Here is a 14502-nt window from a genome sequence, read left to right as displayed (position 1 = left end):
CCCAGTGAAAACTCTTTCACAGCCCAGTGTTCTGAATTCAACATTGAGTGTTTCACTGTACTATTCACCATTGAGAGATCATAATAAATAGAAAAACAACCTTTTAAGTCTAAAGTTAGGGCGATCAAAAGTATACCGAGCACCACAGCCCTAACTTCAACGATATAGCCTATGCTAGCTAGACTGCTGTGAGAGTCAAAGCCTGCAGTGCACACCCTGGGTTTCCAGGACCACGATATATTGATATTTATGCAGAGACTGAAAAAGCCAACAGTGGTGCTTTGTGCCACAGACAGACTTGATTTGTGCCCGTGATGATTAGCGACACGTACTAACTTTGAGCACTAGATGGCGGTAGATAGCAACGAACGCTGTGGCAAAAATAGTTTTTACCTGTTCAAAGTTCTAGGAAGTTCGGGTTGTAGACAAACTTTGAGAATGAATGCCAACAGGCCTGGTTAACTAGCGACCGTTATAGTAAATACATGTATTACTCTGTAAAATCCTGTGGTTATAGAGATTATTCATTTAATTGTGTGATACTGACAGTACTGAGATTGAGAACCACATGGCTATCCTCTATGGGCTAGGTGGGACCTACGTAACAGCCACTTGCAGCGTGTGGCGCGATTTTCAAAACCTTAAAAATCCTATTACTTCAATTTCTCAAACATATGACTATTTTACAGCTATTTAAAGACAAGACTCTCGTTAATCTAACCACACTGTCCGATTTCAAAAAGGCTTTACAACGAAAGCAAAACATTAGATTATGTCAGCAGAGTACCAAGCCAGAAATAATCAGACACCCATTTTTCAAGCCAGCATATAATGTCACCAAAACCCAGAAGACAGCTAAATGCAGCACTCACCTTTGATGATCTTCATCAGATGACAACCCTAGGACATTATGTTATACAATACATGCATGTTTTGTTCAATCAAGTTCATATTTATATCAAAAACCAGCTTTTTACATTAGCATGTGACGTTCAGAACTAGCATACCCCCGCAAACTTCCGGGGAATTCGCTAACATTTTACTAAATTACTCACGATAAACGTTCACAAAAAGCATAACAATTATTTTAAGAATTATAGATACAGACCTCCTCTATGCACTCGATATGTCCGATTTTAAAATAGCTTTTTGGTGAAAGCACATTTTGCAATATTCTAAGTACATAGCCCAGGCATCACGGGCTCGCTATTTAGACACCCGGCATGTTTAGCACTCACCATAATCATATTTACTATTATAAAAGTTTGATTACCTTTTGTTGTCTTCGTCAGAATGCACACCCAGGACTGCTACTTCAATAACAAATGTTGGTTTGGTCCAAAATAATCCATCGTTATATCCGAATAGCGGCGTTTTGTTCGTGCGTTCCAGACACTATCTGAAATGGTAAAGAAGTGTCGCGCGCATGGCGCAATTCGTGACAATAAAATTCTAAATATTCCATTACCGTACTTCGAAGCATGTCAACCGCTGTTTAAAATCAATTTTTACGCCATTTTTCTCGTAGAAAAGCGATAATATTCCGACAGGGGATCTCCTTTTCGGCAAACAGAGGAAAAAAATCACAAAGGCGGGGGCGGTCGGGGTCACGCGTATAAGCCCAGAGTCCCTTGATCGGCCACTTGAGAAAGGCGATAATGTGTTTCAGCCTGGGGCTGGGATGACGACATTCTGTTTTTTCCCGGGCTCTGAGCGCCTATGGACGACGTGGGAAGTGTCACGTTAGAGCAGAGATCCTTAGTAAATGATAGAGATGGAAAAGAAGTTCAAGAAATGGTCAGACAGGCCACTTCCTGTAAAGGAATCTCTCAGGTTTTGACCTGCCATTTGAGTTCTGTTATACTCACAGACACCATTCAAACAGTTTTAGAAACTTTAGGGTGTTTTCTATCAATATGTAATAAGTATATGCATATTCTAGTTACTGGGTAGGAGTGGTAACCAGATTAAATCGGGTATGTTTTTTATCCAGCCGTGTCAATACTGCCCCCTAGCCCTAACAGGCTATTCTACTAATCCTGCTTACCTTTGTTGAATGCCTGATGTACACTAGAGTACCCTATGAAGTCTATTAATAAATACCGATGGTAACTGTATTGTAAATCAACCTGGGCAGGTTGCTAGCAAGCTTCTCTCTTGACGGCTGTCTCTATGAACAATCAACAACCGTGTTGCAAACGTGCGTGTCTCCTAATGTACTATAGAAATCAATGAATAGATATGCAAATAAAATATATGAACATAAGCGACAATAGATTTTAGACCGTTCTAGAATGACGTCTACAGCGCCAACAGATTGTCCTGTCTGAGATATAGAGACAATACAACACCTTCTCACAACTTATTTACAGGTGAGTAACTGCATTTATTCGAACATGAATGGCAATCTATGAATATGAAATTATATTGAAAGCTGTTCTTTGTTTTTGCCTTGTTTTTATGTCGTTTGTGTACAATATATAAAATAAAAACTTTAACCACTAGTAGGACGTGACGTAGTATTAGACGAACGTAACGTCTTCTATATTTTACTTCCGGGTTGCACATGCGTTTACAACAGAATGCGTAGTATCTCAGCAAATTAACACAATATTCAAGGGCTTAGAACACATTACAGTGGTAATATGGGCAAATTAAATGTTGTAGTTTTGAGGTATCTGTCCAGAGATGACTTCCGTGTCCTCACAGCGGTAAGTAGATGTCCTGTTAGTGTTTTTATATTTTAATGACGCCCTCGGGCCGTGGTGGACAGTAATAGTGCGTACTGTACACGGTACATCGTGCCCCACTCGAGCAGTTCTCTGGCCATCAATCGTTACTTAAAGTGTTATTGGTCATATTGGTTTGTAACGGACTGTTGCTACCTGCAGGTTGAGATGGGGATGAAAAACCATGAGGTAGTTCCAGTCAGCCTCATATCCTCCATCGCCAGCCTGCGTCACGGAGGCTGCAACAAGATCCTTAGAGAGCTCGTCAAACACAAAATAGTGGCCTACGAGCGTACTAAGAGTAAGAACACTTATAATGCTTCGTTTAAACAGGTAGGGGTAATTCACCCTGAAATCAGTTTGCCACATATTTCCATTCCTCAAAACCTCAGTCTGTCACTACAGTATATGCATTATGGAGGAATCTATTAAGTGTGTGTGTGTGTGTGTGTGTGTGTGTGTGTGTGTGTGTGTGTGTGTGTGTGTGTGTTTCCAGTGGTACATGGCTACCGTCTGAACTATGGGGGCTATGACTACCTGGCTTTGAAGACGTTCTGCTCTAGAGAAATACTCCTTTCTGTCGGGAACCAGATGGGAGTTGGGAAAGAGTCAGGTAAGAACTGACCAAAAACATACACACTCGGGTTAGTACTAACCATCCACTCTGTCTCTCTAACACACACACACAGGTAACATACCTCACACACAACGAAGGTTACATATGTAACCACGGTTATGTGAGCTATATGGATCTGTGGTTACATACGTAACCTTCGTTATGTTTCACTATATTGGATCACTCACAAAATATTGGTATACCCATACCAGATTTAGTCGGTGCTAGAGGGACCTGGCCAGCCAGCGAAGTCCCAGCTCTGGACCGAGACACAAGGGCCGTCAATGTGGAAGGGGGGTCCCGGCACAGTCTCCAGAAGGGGAGGCGACGCCCAGGACCACTGAACCAACCGCAGAGAGAGGTGCCACATTTACCCGATAGTACCTAGTAAAGGTGCAAGAGGAAGCCCAGCTGGCGCAGCACAGATCTCAGCGAGGCTCACTCCTCTCAGTAGAGACCAGGACGCAGCCACACCTCGTGTTGAATGTGCCACCACAGATCCCAGCACTGGCCTGCCAGCCAGGCGGTATACTGTCGTAATCATGTCCACGATCCAGTGAGAGAGCCTCTGCTTTGATAACCCAGCCCCCAGGACACTCACCATAGCAGACAAAGAGCTGGTCTGTTGTTCTCACAGACCGTGTCCGCTCCACAAAGGCAGGAAGTGCCCACACAGGGCACAGCATGCTGGAGGGAGGCCCAGACTTCCCTGCTAGTGCCGGGGGGGGTCGTAAGCAGACAGGACAAAGGGATGTTCACATGATTGTCTGACAGAACCTTCAGGAGGAATGAAGGGTTGGGGCAGAGAGATATACTCCTCCCACCGGGGTCCATCCGGTAGCACTCAGAACTTACCGAAAGAGCATGGAGCCCACCCACCCTCTTCATGGAAGTAATCGCTACCAAGAAAGCCACCTTCATAGAGAGGTGTTTCAGGGAGGCAGACTCCAACGGTTCGAAAGGCGGCTTTGCCAAAGCTGCCAAGACCACATCCAGATCCCAGCTCACCATTGAGCGGGTCCTAGCTGGACGCAGGTGACGAACCCCCTTCATAAACCTGGAGACCAAGGGATGGCGCCCCACTGGCCTGTCCATCCACCCCACATGGCAGGCAGATATAGTGGCCAAAGACCCTCTCAGTGTAGAGGCTGTCAAGCCCTCATCCAAGCCAGACTGCAGGTGGAGGACATAGTGCACCCCACATGACTCGGGCACCACCTCAATACCAGTACACCAAGAGCAGAACAACCGCCAGCGCAACTGGTATGCTGAGGTTGTAGCTGGTCACCTTGCTTCTGCATGGTGTTCCTTACACCCTCCTGTAGTCCTAACATGGACTATTGGTGCCGTTCAGTGGCCAAGCCCACAGACTGAGGTGGTGCGGCCTCGGATGCCACAGTGCCCTGGTCTCGGGCAGTTGCCACAGAGTTGTAGTGTAATGCTAACGAAACATGAGTACGACACCCCCCATGTGGAAGATCCAGATCAACCGCTCGCAGCGAGTGGAGCGCTCAAGAGGAGGGGCTGGCCATGTGGCCAGCTGCTCCAGGCTGCAAACAGCCAGTGAGTATACTTCCACGCAAGATATTACACTTACCAGTGACTTACCAAGTGAACTTCAGAAAGTTTGTACCATACGGACGTCCACCGAGAACGTGTCGCGGCCATGGGGTCTATATGTAGGGGCGGACCCCAGCCGTGACACGGGTCTACACGGGAGTAAATCTAAATCCTCACCTCAGATGTATCCCTCCGCCGCGGAGTGATACCAATATATTGGAGTGATCCAATATAGTGAAACATAACTCAGGCTTAAAGGTAATGTTGTTGGATTTGAGTCTGAGTTGAATCGGGTGTCTTCTCTAGAGGTAAGTGGTTTGTATATTGTGTGGTGTTCATCCTGTAGATATCTACATCGTGGCCAGTCCAGAGGGGGAGCAGTACGCGCTTAAGCTCCACAGGCTGGGGAGGACCTCCTTCAGGAACCTGAAGAACAAGAGGGACTACCACAAACACAGGAAGAACATGTCCTGGCTTTACCTCTCACGCCTCTCGGCCATGAAGGAGTACGCCTACATGAAGGTACTTGGCACCGACACTGTTCAGCGGCTTGCTTCTTCTGAAAAGAAGACTCAACCCTACTGTGAAGGGTGTATGGTGAAGTCCTGGTGACCATAGATGATAAGTTATTCAACTGCTTTATATCTATGCTGGTGACATAGTGTGTCTGACAGCTTTATGTCTCTCCTCTCAGGCCCTGTACGAACGAGGGTTTCCTGTCCCTAAGCCCATTGACTATAACAGACACGCTGTGGTTATGGAGCTCATCAATGGATATCCACTGTAAGTAAAATACACACACTCTTTCTGTTTCTCTGCCCATCTTTCTCTTCCATTTGTTTCTCTTTACATACCTACTTCTCTCTTTTTCTCTTGACAAACCTTTGTCTTTCTCTCGATCTTTCTGTCTCGCTTTCATCTCACGTGTGCGATTCTAGTCCTCTGATTGGCTGTTCTGTTTGTGGTCTGAATGATTGACAGCTGTCAGGTGCGTGAGCTGGAAGACCCGTCCTCCATGTACAATGATGTCATGGAGCTGATAGTGAAGCTGGCCAATCATGGCCTTATCCACGGTGACTTCAATGAGTTTAACCTGATGCTGGACGACCACGATCACGTGACCATGATCGACTTCCCCCAGATGGTGTCTACCACACACTTCAATGCAGAGTGGTGAGTCACGCACACACACACTCATACCCTGACACTGATGAGCACTGCACATGTAGAAAAGCACACCACACACACTCAAATACATAGAGAAACTTTCCTGTCTTGTCTACAGGTATTTTGACCGGGATGTCAAATGTATACGAGATTTCTTTGCCAAAAGATACAATTATGAGAGTGAGCTGTACCCAACCTTCAAAGACATCAGGTAATTCAGCATGTTTACTATTAGCTCGACCAGTGGGGCATTTGTCATAAGGGGAGGGAGGGGTGGTGGGGAGGGAGGGAGGGAGGTAGTGTGGTGGTGGTGGTGGTGGGGAGGGAGGTAGTGTGGTGGTGGTGGTGGTGGGTGGGAGGGAGGGAGGGAGTGTGGTGGTGGGGAGGGAGTGTGGTGGTGGGGAGGGAGTGTGGTGGTGGTGGGGAGGAAGGTAGTGTGGTGGTGGTGGGGAGGGAGGTAGTGTGGTGGTGGTGGGGAGGGAGGTAGTGTGGTGGTGGTGGGGAGTGAGGTAGTGTGGTGGTGGTGGGGAGGGAGGGAGGGAGGTAGTGTGGTGGTGGGGAGGGAGGTAGTGTGGTGGTGGTGGGGAGGGAGGGAGGGAGGTAGTGTGGTGGTGGTGGGGAGGGAGGTAGTGTGGTGGGGAGGGAGGGAGGTAGTGTGGTGGGGAGGGAGGGAGGTAGTGTGGTGGGGAGGGAGGGAGGTAGTGTGGTGGTGGTGGGGAGGGAGGGAGGGAGGTAGTGTGGTGGTGGTGGGGAGGGAGGGAGGTAGTGTGGTGGTGGTGGGGAGGGAGGGAGGTAGTGTGGTGGTGGTGGGGAGGGAGGGAGGTTGTGTGTGGTGGTGGTGGGGAGGGAGGGAGGTAGTGTGGTGGTGGTGGGGAGGGGTAGTGGTGGTGGGGAGGGGTGGTGGGGCGGGAGGGAGTGTGGTGGTGGTGGTGGGGAGGTAGTGTGGTGGTGCTGGGGAGGGAGGGAGTGTGGTAGTGGTGGGGAGGGAGGGAGTGTGGTGGTGGTGGGGAGGGAGGGAGTGTGGTGGTGGTGGGGAGGGAGTGTGGTGGTGGTGGGGAGGGAGTGTGGTGGTGGTGGGGAGGGAGTGTGGTGGTGGTGGGGAGGTAGTGTGGTGGTGGGAGGGAGGGAGTGTGGTGGTGGGGAGGGAGTGTGGTGGTGGGGAGGGAGGGAGTGTGGTGGTGGTGGGGAGGGAGTGTGGTGGTGGTGGGGAGGTAGTGTGGTGGTGGGAGGGAGGGAGTGTGGTGGTGGTGGGGAGGGAGGGAGGTAGTGTGGTGGTGGGAGGGAGGGTGTGAATGTGACTCACCCTGTGTTTGTCCTCTAGACGTTCCGTTTCTCTGGACGTTGAGATCTCAGCCAGCGGCTTCACCAAAGACTTTGAGAGAGACGCAGCATTGCTTGATCCTAAAGGACCAGATGGAGAGGAGGAGGAGGACGACGAAGAGGGAGAGGAGGATGACGAAGGAGAGGAAGAGGAGGATATGGAGAAGAGAATGGACATGGAGGAGTATAGGCATGCTATATTGGAACTGGAGGGGCTCAAAGTCAGTGACACAGAGACACACACTGAGACAGGAGACGAGGATGGACAGAGAGACCCAGGGAGAGGAGAACAGAGAGACCCAGGGAGAGGAGAACAGAGAGACCCAGGGAGAGGAGAACAGAGAGAGACTGATCCAGAGGCTGTTGTGATGGGTGGTCTTGATGAAGAGAGAGAAAAGGAGGAAGAGGATGTGTGTCCTGAGCTGGTCGACCTCTCCTCCTGCAACCGAGAGTTCAAACCTTTCAGGTACAGATCACACACGTCTCTTCACACACACACCTCCATGTCTCTTCACACACACACACACACACCTCCACGTCGCTTCACACACACACCTCCACGTCGCTTCACACACACACCTCCACGTCTCTTCACACACGCACACCTCCACATTTCTTCACACACACGCACACCTCCACGTCTCTTCACACACACACACACCTCCACGTCTCTTCACACACACACACACCTCCACGTCTCTTCACACACACACACACCTCCACGTCTCTTCACACACACACCTCCATGTCTCTTTAAGTCTCCTGGAGAGTGTTAATGTACAGTTGAAGTCAGAAGTTTACATACACTTAGGTTGGAGTCATTAAAACTTGTTTTTCAACCACTCCACAAATGTCTTGTTAACAAACTATAGTTTTGGCAAGTCGATTAGGACATCTACTTTGTGCATGACACAAGTAATGTTTCCGAAAAATTGTTCACCGTATCACAATTCCAGTGGGTCAGAAGTTTACATACACTAAGTTGACTGTGCCTTTAAACAGCTTGGAAAATTCCATAAAATTATGTCATGGCTTTAGAAGCTTCTGATAGGCTAATTGACATCATTTGAGTCAATTGGAGGTGTACCTGCGGATGTATTTCAAGGCCTACCTTCAAACTCAGTGCCTCTTTGCTTGACATCATGGGAAAATCAAAAGAAATCAGCCAAGACCTCAGAAAAAAATTGTAGAGCTCCACAAGTCTGTTTCATCCTTGGGAGCAATTTCCAAATGCCTGAAGGTACCACGTTCATCTGTACAAACCATAGTACGCAAGTATAAACACCATGGGACCACGCAGCCGTCATACCACTCAGGAAGGAGACGCGTTCTGTCTGCTAGAGATGAATGTACTTTGGTGCGAAAAGCGCACATCAATCCCAGAACAACAGCAAAGGACCTTGTGAAGATGCTGGAGGAAACAGGTACAAAAGTATCTATATCCACAATAAGACGAGTCCCTATATCGACATAACCTGTAACCGCCATAAAAAAGCCAGACTGCGGTTTGCAACTGCACATGGGGACAAAGATTGTACTTTTCCTCTGGTCTGATGAAACAAAAATAGAACTGTTTGGTCATAATGACCATCGTTATGTTTAAAGGGAAAAAGGGGGAGGCTTGCAAGCAGAACACCACCATCCTAACCGTGAATCACGGGGGTGGCAGCATCATGTTGTGGGGGTGCTTTGCTGCAGGAGGGACTGGTGCACTTCACAAAATAGATGGCATCATGAGGAAGGGAAATTATGTGGATATATTGAAGCAACATCTCAAGACATCAGTCAGGAAGTTAAAGCTTGGTCGCAAATGGGTCTTCCAAATGGACAATGACCCCAAGCATACTTCCAAAGCTGTGGCAAAATGGCTTAAGGACAACAAAGTCAAGCTATTGGATTGGCCATCAAAGCCCTGACCTCAACCTATAGAAAATATGTGGGCAGAACTGAAAAAGCGTGCACGAGCAAGGAGGCCTACAAACCTGACTCAGTTACACCAGCTCTGTCAGGAGGAATGAGCCAAAATTCACCCAACTTATTGTGGGAAGCTTGTGGAAGGATACCAGAAACGTTTGACTCAAGTTAAACAATTTAAAGGCAATGCTACCAAATACTAATTCAGTGTATGTGAATTTCTGACCCACTGGGAATGTGATGAAAGAAATAAAAGCTGAAATAATCATTCTCTCTACTACTATTGACATTTCACATTCATAAAATTAAGTGGTGATCCTAACTGATCTAAGACAGGGAAGTTTTACTAGGATTAAATGTCAGGAATTGTGAAAACTGAGTTGAAATGTATTTGGTTAAGGTGTATGTAAACTTCCGACTTCAACTGTAAATGTCAATGTGTCATTCTCCACCACTAGAGCTACATCTGACATATGTTTCCTTTGCTTGGTGATCATGTTAAAGTCCAGTGATCTCTCCTCCACAGAGACTCAGACAGCCTGCTTCATGTGGTTGAACACAGCAGGAGGAGGACGGACAGTGAGGCTACCGCCGGCAGTGTAGGGAGCTGCTCTACTATACCACCGGTCAGTACACACACACACACACACTCTCACATGATTAAACATGCACACACTGACACGGTCACTCACACGCAATCCTTCCACTAATGTATGTATTGTTGTTGTAGGAGGTGGTTCGTGCAAAGGTGCGGAGACAGCTTAGTAAGCAGCAGAAAGCAGCTCAGAGGAGACGGCTGATAAAGGGAGAATCTAACCTGGTCACTGCAGAGAGGAGAGAGAATCAGAGTAACATCAAATCTAGTCTAGAGACTGATGGCTTCTGGGGCTGAGAGGGACGTACGTGATGGAGTGCGTGTCAAGTGTGTGTGAGAACCTTGTCACGAGGACAACAGAACATGGCCTCTCTCCCAGTGACGAGCCCCCAGCGACGAGCCCCCAGCGACGAGCCCCCAGCGACAAGCCCCCAGCGACAAGCCCCCAGCGACAAGCCCCCAGCGTTGGGTCATGTTTTGTATCTACTGCAGTTTGAATACTTTCAATAAAGACAACTTTAATATGATGACAATGAGTCCAGGTGTGTGTTCACTATATACAGTGTACAAAACATTAGGAACACCCAACTAATAATGAGTTGCACCCCTTTTTGCCCTCAGAACAGCCTCAATTTGTTGGGGCAAGAAAGCATTCCACAGGGATGCTGGCCCATGTTGACTCCAATGCTTCCCACAGTTGTCAAGTTGGCTGGATGTCCTTTGGGTGGTGGACCGTTCTTGATACACACTGGAAACTGTTGAGCATGAAAAACCCAGCAGCGTTGCAGTTCTTGACACACTCAAACCGGCACCTACTACCATACCCCATTCAAAGGCACTTAAATATTTTCACCCTTTGAATGGCACACACACAGTCCATGTCTCAATTGTCTCAAAGCTTAAAAATACTTTAATCTGTCGCCTCCCCTTGATCTGCACTGATTTGAAGTGGATTTAACAATAAGGGATCATAGCCTTCCCCTGGTCAGTCTGTGTTGAATGGGTGGCCATATTGCTTAAATCCTCCAAACAAATATTGATTTGTAGACAGAAATGGCTGGTAAAAGTCATGGATTGCCTAGAGAGTACTTTTCCAAGTGCTCGAGGTGCTTTACCTTGTGAAGAGAGTACTTGTGTCATTCACTGCAGAAGTCTTCAGAATGGTGTGTCAATGGTTGTCTTCTAGCAGTTCTCTCTGGCTGTGGAATGCAGTCGTGTGTGTGTGTGTGTGTGAGGGGGGCTGATTACTTGTGCTAAACTCTCCGCTAGTCCCAGGGTCTCTGACAATGAAACGGGCTTCTCAATGATGACATGCTCACACATTCACCCCATATAGACCGTAGGGACAGACACACACTCATGTGAACAGAACATACACACTTGAAGACACATACATCCACCCTCTCAAGATCCAATGAGCTCTACAAGGCCAGGCAACACAAATATACACACACACAACCTGAAAATGGTCTTGGGGACTGAGAATCCACTCTGATAGTGACTTCATGAATCTGTAAGAGAGACTGATGTGGTGGCTGAACAATCTGTCTGAATGGAGCTCAGGTCCTGGATGTACAAGAGTCTGAAGCATGGCTTCATCCTGCCTGCCGACACACACACACACACACGACTCCTCTGAGGATGCGGGTCAGTTGGTGTTTGGCTGTGGGCTGGGGGGTTATGGATTTGGATGGGGGTTATTAATATTGGTTGGTCTAATGGCACATTTGATGGACAGAAAGACCCAGTCAGAGATGTGGGACTGTTCTGTCCATTAGGATCCCTGCTGCCAACGGCCCTGGTACGTTCAGGGTGTGACCCAGACCATGTGTGGCTGTGAGAAGTAGAGAGGGGCTATACAGTGACTCCCTATAGAGCCCTATATTCTCTGTCTGACCACTGGGATTAGGCAGCTGCCGAGGGGAGGAGAGGAGAGGGGAGGGGGGCTGCATACCAACATCAGGCCTCAGTGTGTGCGTGCGTGTGAGGGGGGCTAATTAGCAGGGCTTGTGACAAAGGTGAAGCACTTCAGAGGAGAACCTCTGGGAAGGGCTTCACATGAGAGGGAGAGAGGGGGGGAGGAGAGAGAACAGCGGTGTTAAGGGGAAGTGCAGTCTTTATCCTCTTTAATTTCAAAATTCTTGAGTGGAGTTGTGTTCGGAGGAGTTTCCCACTGCTTGCTGCTCTGTCCATGGAGCATGGTTCGAACTAGCTTTAGCATGTGTGAGTGTGTGTTTTAACTGGACTAAGTATGTGTATGTGTGTGTGTGTGTGTGTGTAGGTGTGTGTGTGTGTGTGCGAGAGTCAGTACTGTGTTTGCAATGGGCTGAGTGTGCCGGAAGACTGAGGTTGAATAGGATGAACCAAGTTTGGGATTCTCCATACGATATCATGATATCACACCTTCTGTCCCCAAGTGACTTCGGTACCAGCCTCAAGGACTGTGAGTAACTATCCATACACACAGAGACACACACACACACACACACACACACACACACCATTTTCAGACGTCTGGGCTTGAGCATGTAACTGATTTCACCTGTAGTTGAGTCAGTGTGATGGTCAGACTCAGACCCTGCTTTCGGTGTTGCATAAGGCTGTTAAATACAGGAATTTATATACATTTTATATAGGCAATCATTGCATTTAGTCACTCAAGCAGACATAGGGCCAGGGAAATCTCAGTTGAATTGCTTTTTATCACAGGAATAATGTGAGTCTGGGAAAGCATAGTTGAAAAGGCTGATTTAGTAGATGCTTGTTAACCCAGACAGAACGGTCAGGTTCCTCTATTTACAGTATCACACAGTAAAGAACATGACATTGATTTTGATACAAATACTTTTGATTTGATTGGATGTAAGCAGTGTTGTGTGGAGATTTTCCACTGTATTGACCTACAAGCACAATTCAATGAAAACCTATTAGATTTGAGTAAAATGTCTGCACTCAAAGGTAAGCTTGTTCTTGTTCATCGGGCTGCATGGCTCGCCCTTCATGACCTGAAGCCCCCTCTGCAGCCTTGGTAGGGAGGGTTAGAGATGAGTGGTTGGGTGGTACCCTCTGTTTCTAATTCAGCACAAACTCAGTCTGGGAATGTTCAGTTATAGAGACACACATACATTGAGTGTGAAGGAATAGGTGTATAACTTGTGTGGCCATGGCTATAGATGGATGGTAGATGTCATCAGAAGTTAAACAAGGTTCGGATAGGCTGTCTCTGCATTGATTAAGCGAGATAGATCTACAGTCCATTCCAACAGTATCCACCTCATACCCTTATTAAGTCAGATAGAGGTTCTGTAGAGTAGCATTGTGGTGCTGAGTCTAGCTGACTTCCTATTGTATTGTCCTGGGCACTCGATTTCTGTCGTTATTGAAACTCTAAATCACCCTGACCTCTTATCCCCTGAACCCAGTGGTGTAAAGTACTTAAGTAAAAATACTTAAAGTACTACCTAAGTAGTTTTTGGGGTATCTGTACTTTACTATTTATATTTTTGTCAACATCTTTGGGCATCCCTACTGCCTCTGATCTGGCGGACTTATTAAACACAAATGCTTCATTTTTAAATGATGTCTGCGTGATGTAGTGTGCCCCAGACTATCCGTAAAAGAAATTGTGCTGTCTGGTTTGCATAATACACTGCATAATACACTGTAAGCACTTTGAAATGATTTATACTTTTACTTTTGATACTTAAGTATATTTTTGGAATTACATTTACTTTTGATACTTAAGTATATTTAAAACCAAATATTTTAGACTTTTACTCAAGTAGTATTTTACTGGGTGACTTTCACTTTTACTTGAGTCATTTTCTATTAAGGTATCAAATTGCATACTTTTTCCACCACTGCCTGAACCCCAGACTGACTCCTTATCCCTCTTCACACCTCCTTGTGTTTTTACCACAGCCACAGGTCATCTCTGAAACGCCCTGTCATCCTGACAGGTGGCTTGTTCTAAAGCCCGAACAATCTTTTACATTTCTTTTGATGTGACAATCATCAGGTCTATATGCGGACTTTGATTATTTCCACATACTTACTCATGCTCTAAATGGTCATTACCCATAAGTGTATACAAAATGAGCACAAATACCAGCAAAAAATGGTGTTTGTGCGTGTCCTCAGCGAACGTTGTAGCCATGTTGCATCACTTCTGGGAGCAGAAACAGCTGAAAGGGTCCGACAGCCAATCAGAGGACTCGGTGAAGGGCTCTGTCAGCCAATCAGAGGACTCGGTGAAGGGCTCTGTCAGCCAATGAGAGGACTCGGTGAAGGGCTCTGTTAGCCAATGAGAGGACTCGGTGAAGGGCTCTGTCAGCCAATCAGAGGACTCAGTGAAGGGCTTTGTCAGCCAATCAAAGGGCTTGTTGCTGTATGAGTCTGCCCCCTCCCCAGGACCCCCTTACATCTGCTACGTCACTCTGCCTGCAGGAAGCTGCTTTGGAAACTATTTAGTAACTGCCATAATAACCATCATGATCACAGCTACCTAACCCACCTCAACCATTACTACTCATCTAACAGTATCTAGTTCCACTGTGGTGGAAAGCTGGGGTTGTTGGGGGATGGGATGGGGTGAGGTGAGG

General features: G+C 47.1%; 1 protein-coding gene across 1 annotated transcript; it reads left to right on the top strand.

Annotated features, from left to right (window-relative positions):
* Positions 1-2567: 2567 nt before the first annotated feature.
* Positions 2568-10428, top strand: riok2 (RIO kinase 2 (yeast)). The gene is given in 10 exon segments (NM_001173574.1): positions 2568-2711; positions 2892-3030; positions 3226-3342; positions 5252-5427; positions 5600-5688; positions 5887-6078; positions 6191-6283; positions 7394-7858; positions 9833-9932; positions 10037-10428. Coding segments are annotated over 10 exon segments (1599 nt in total). The 5' UTR covers positions 2568-2645; the 3' UTR covers positions 10199-10428.
* The last annotated feature ends 4074 nt before the right edge of the window (positions 10429-14502 follow it).

The sequence above is a fragment of the Salmo salar genome, chromosome 20, assembly GCF_965601325.2.
Source record: "Salmo salar chromosome 20, fSalSal1, whole genome shotgun sequence".
NCBI lineage: Eukaryota > Metazoa > Chordata > Actinopteri > Salmoniformes > Salmonidae > Salmo > Salmo salar.
Note: the sequence above shows the minus strand (reverse complement) of the source record. Positions and strands in the feature narration are given on the sequence as shown.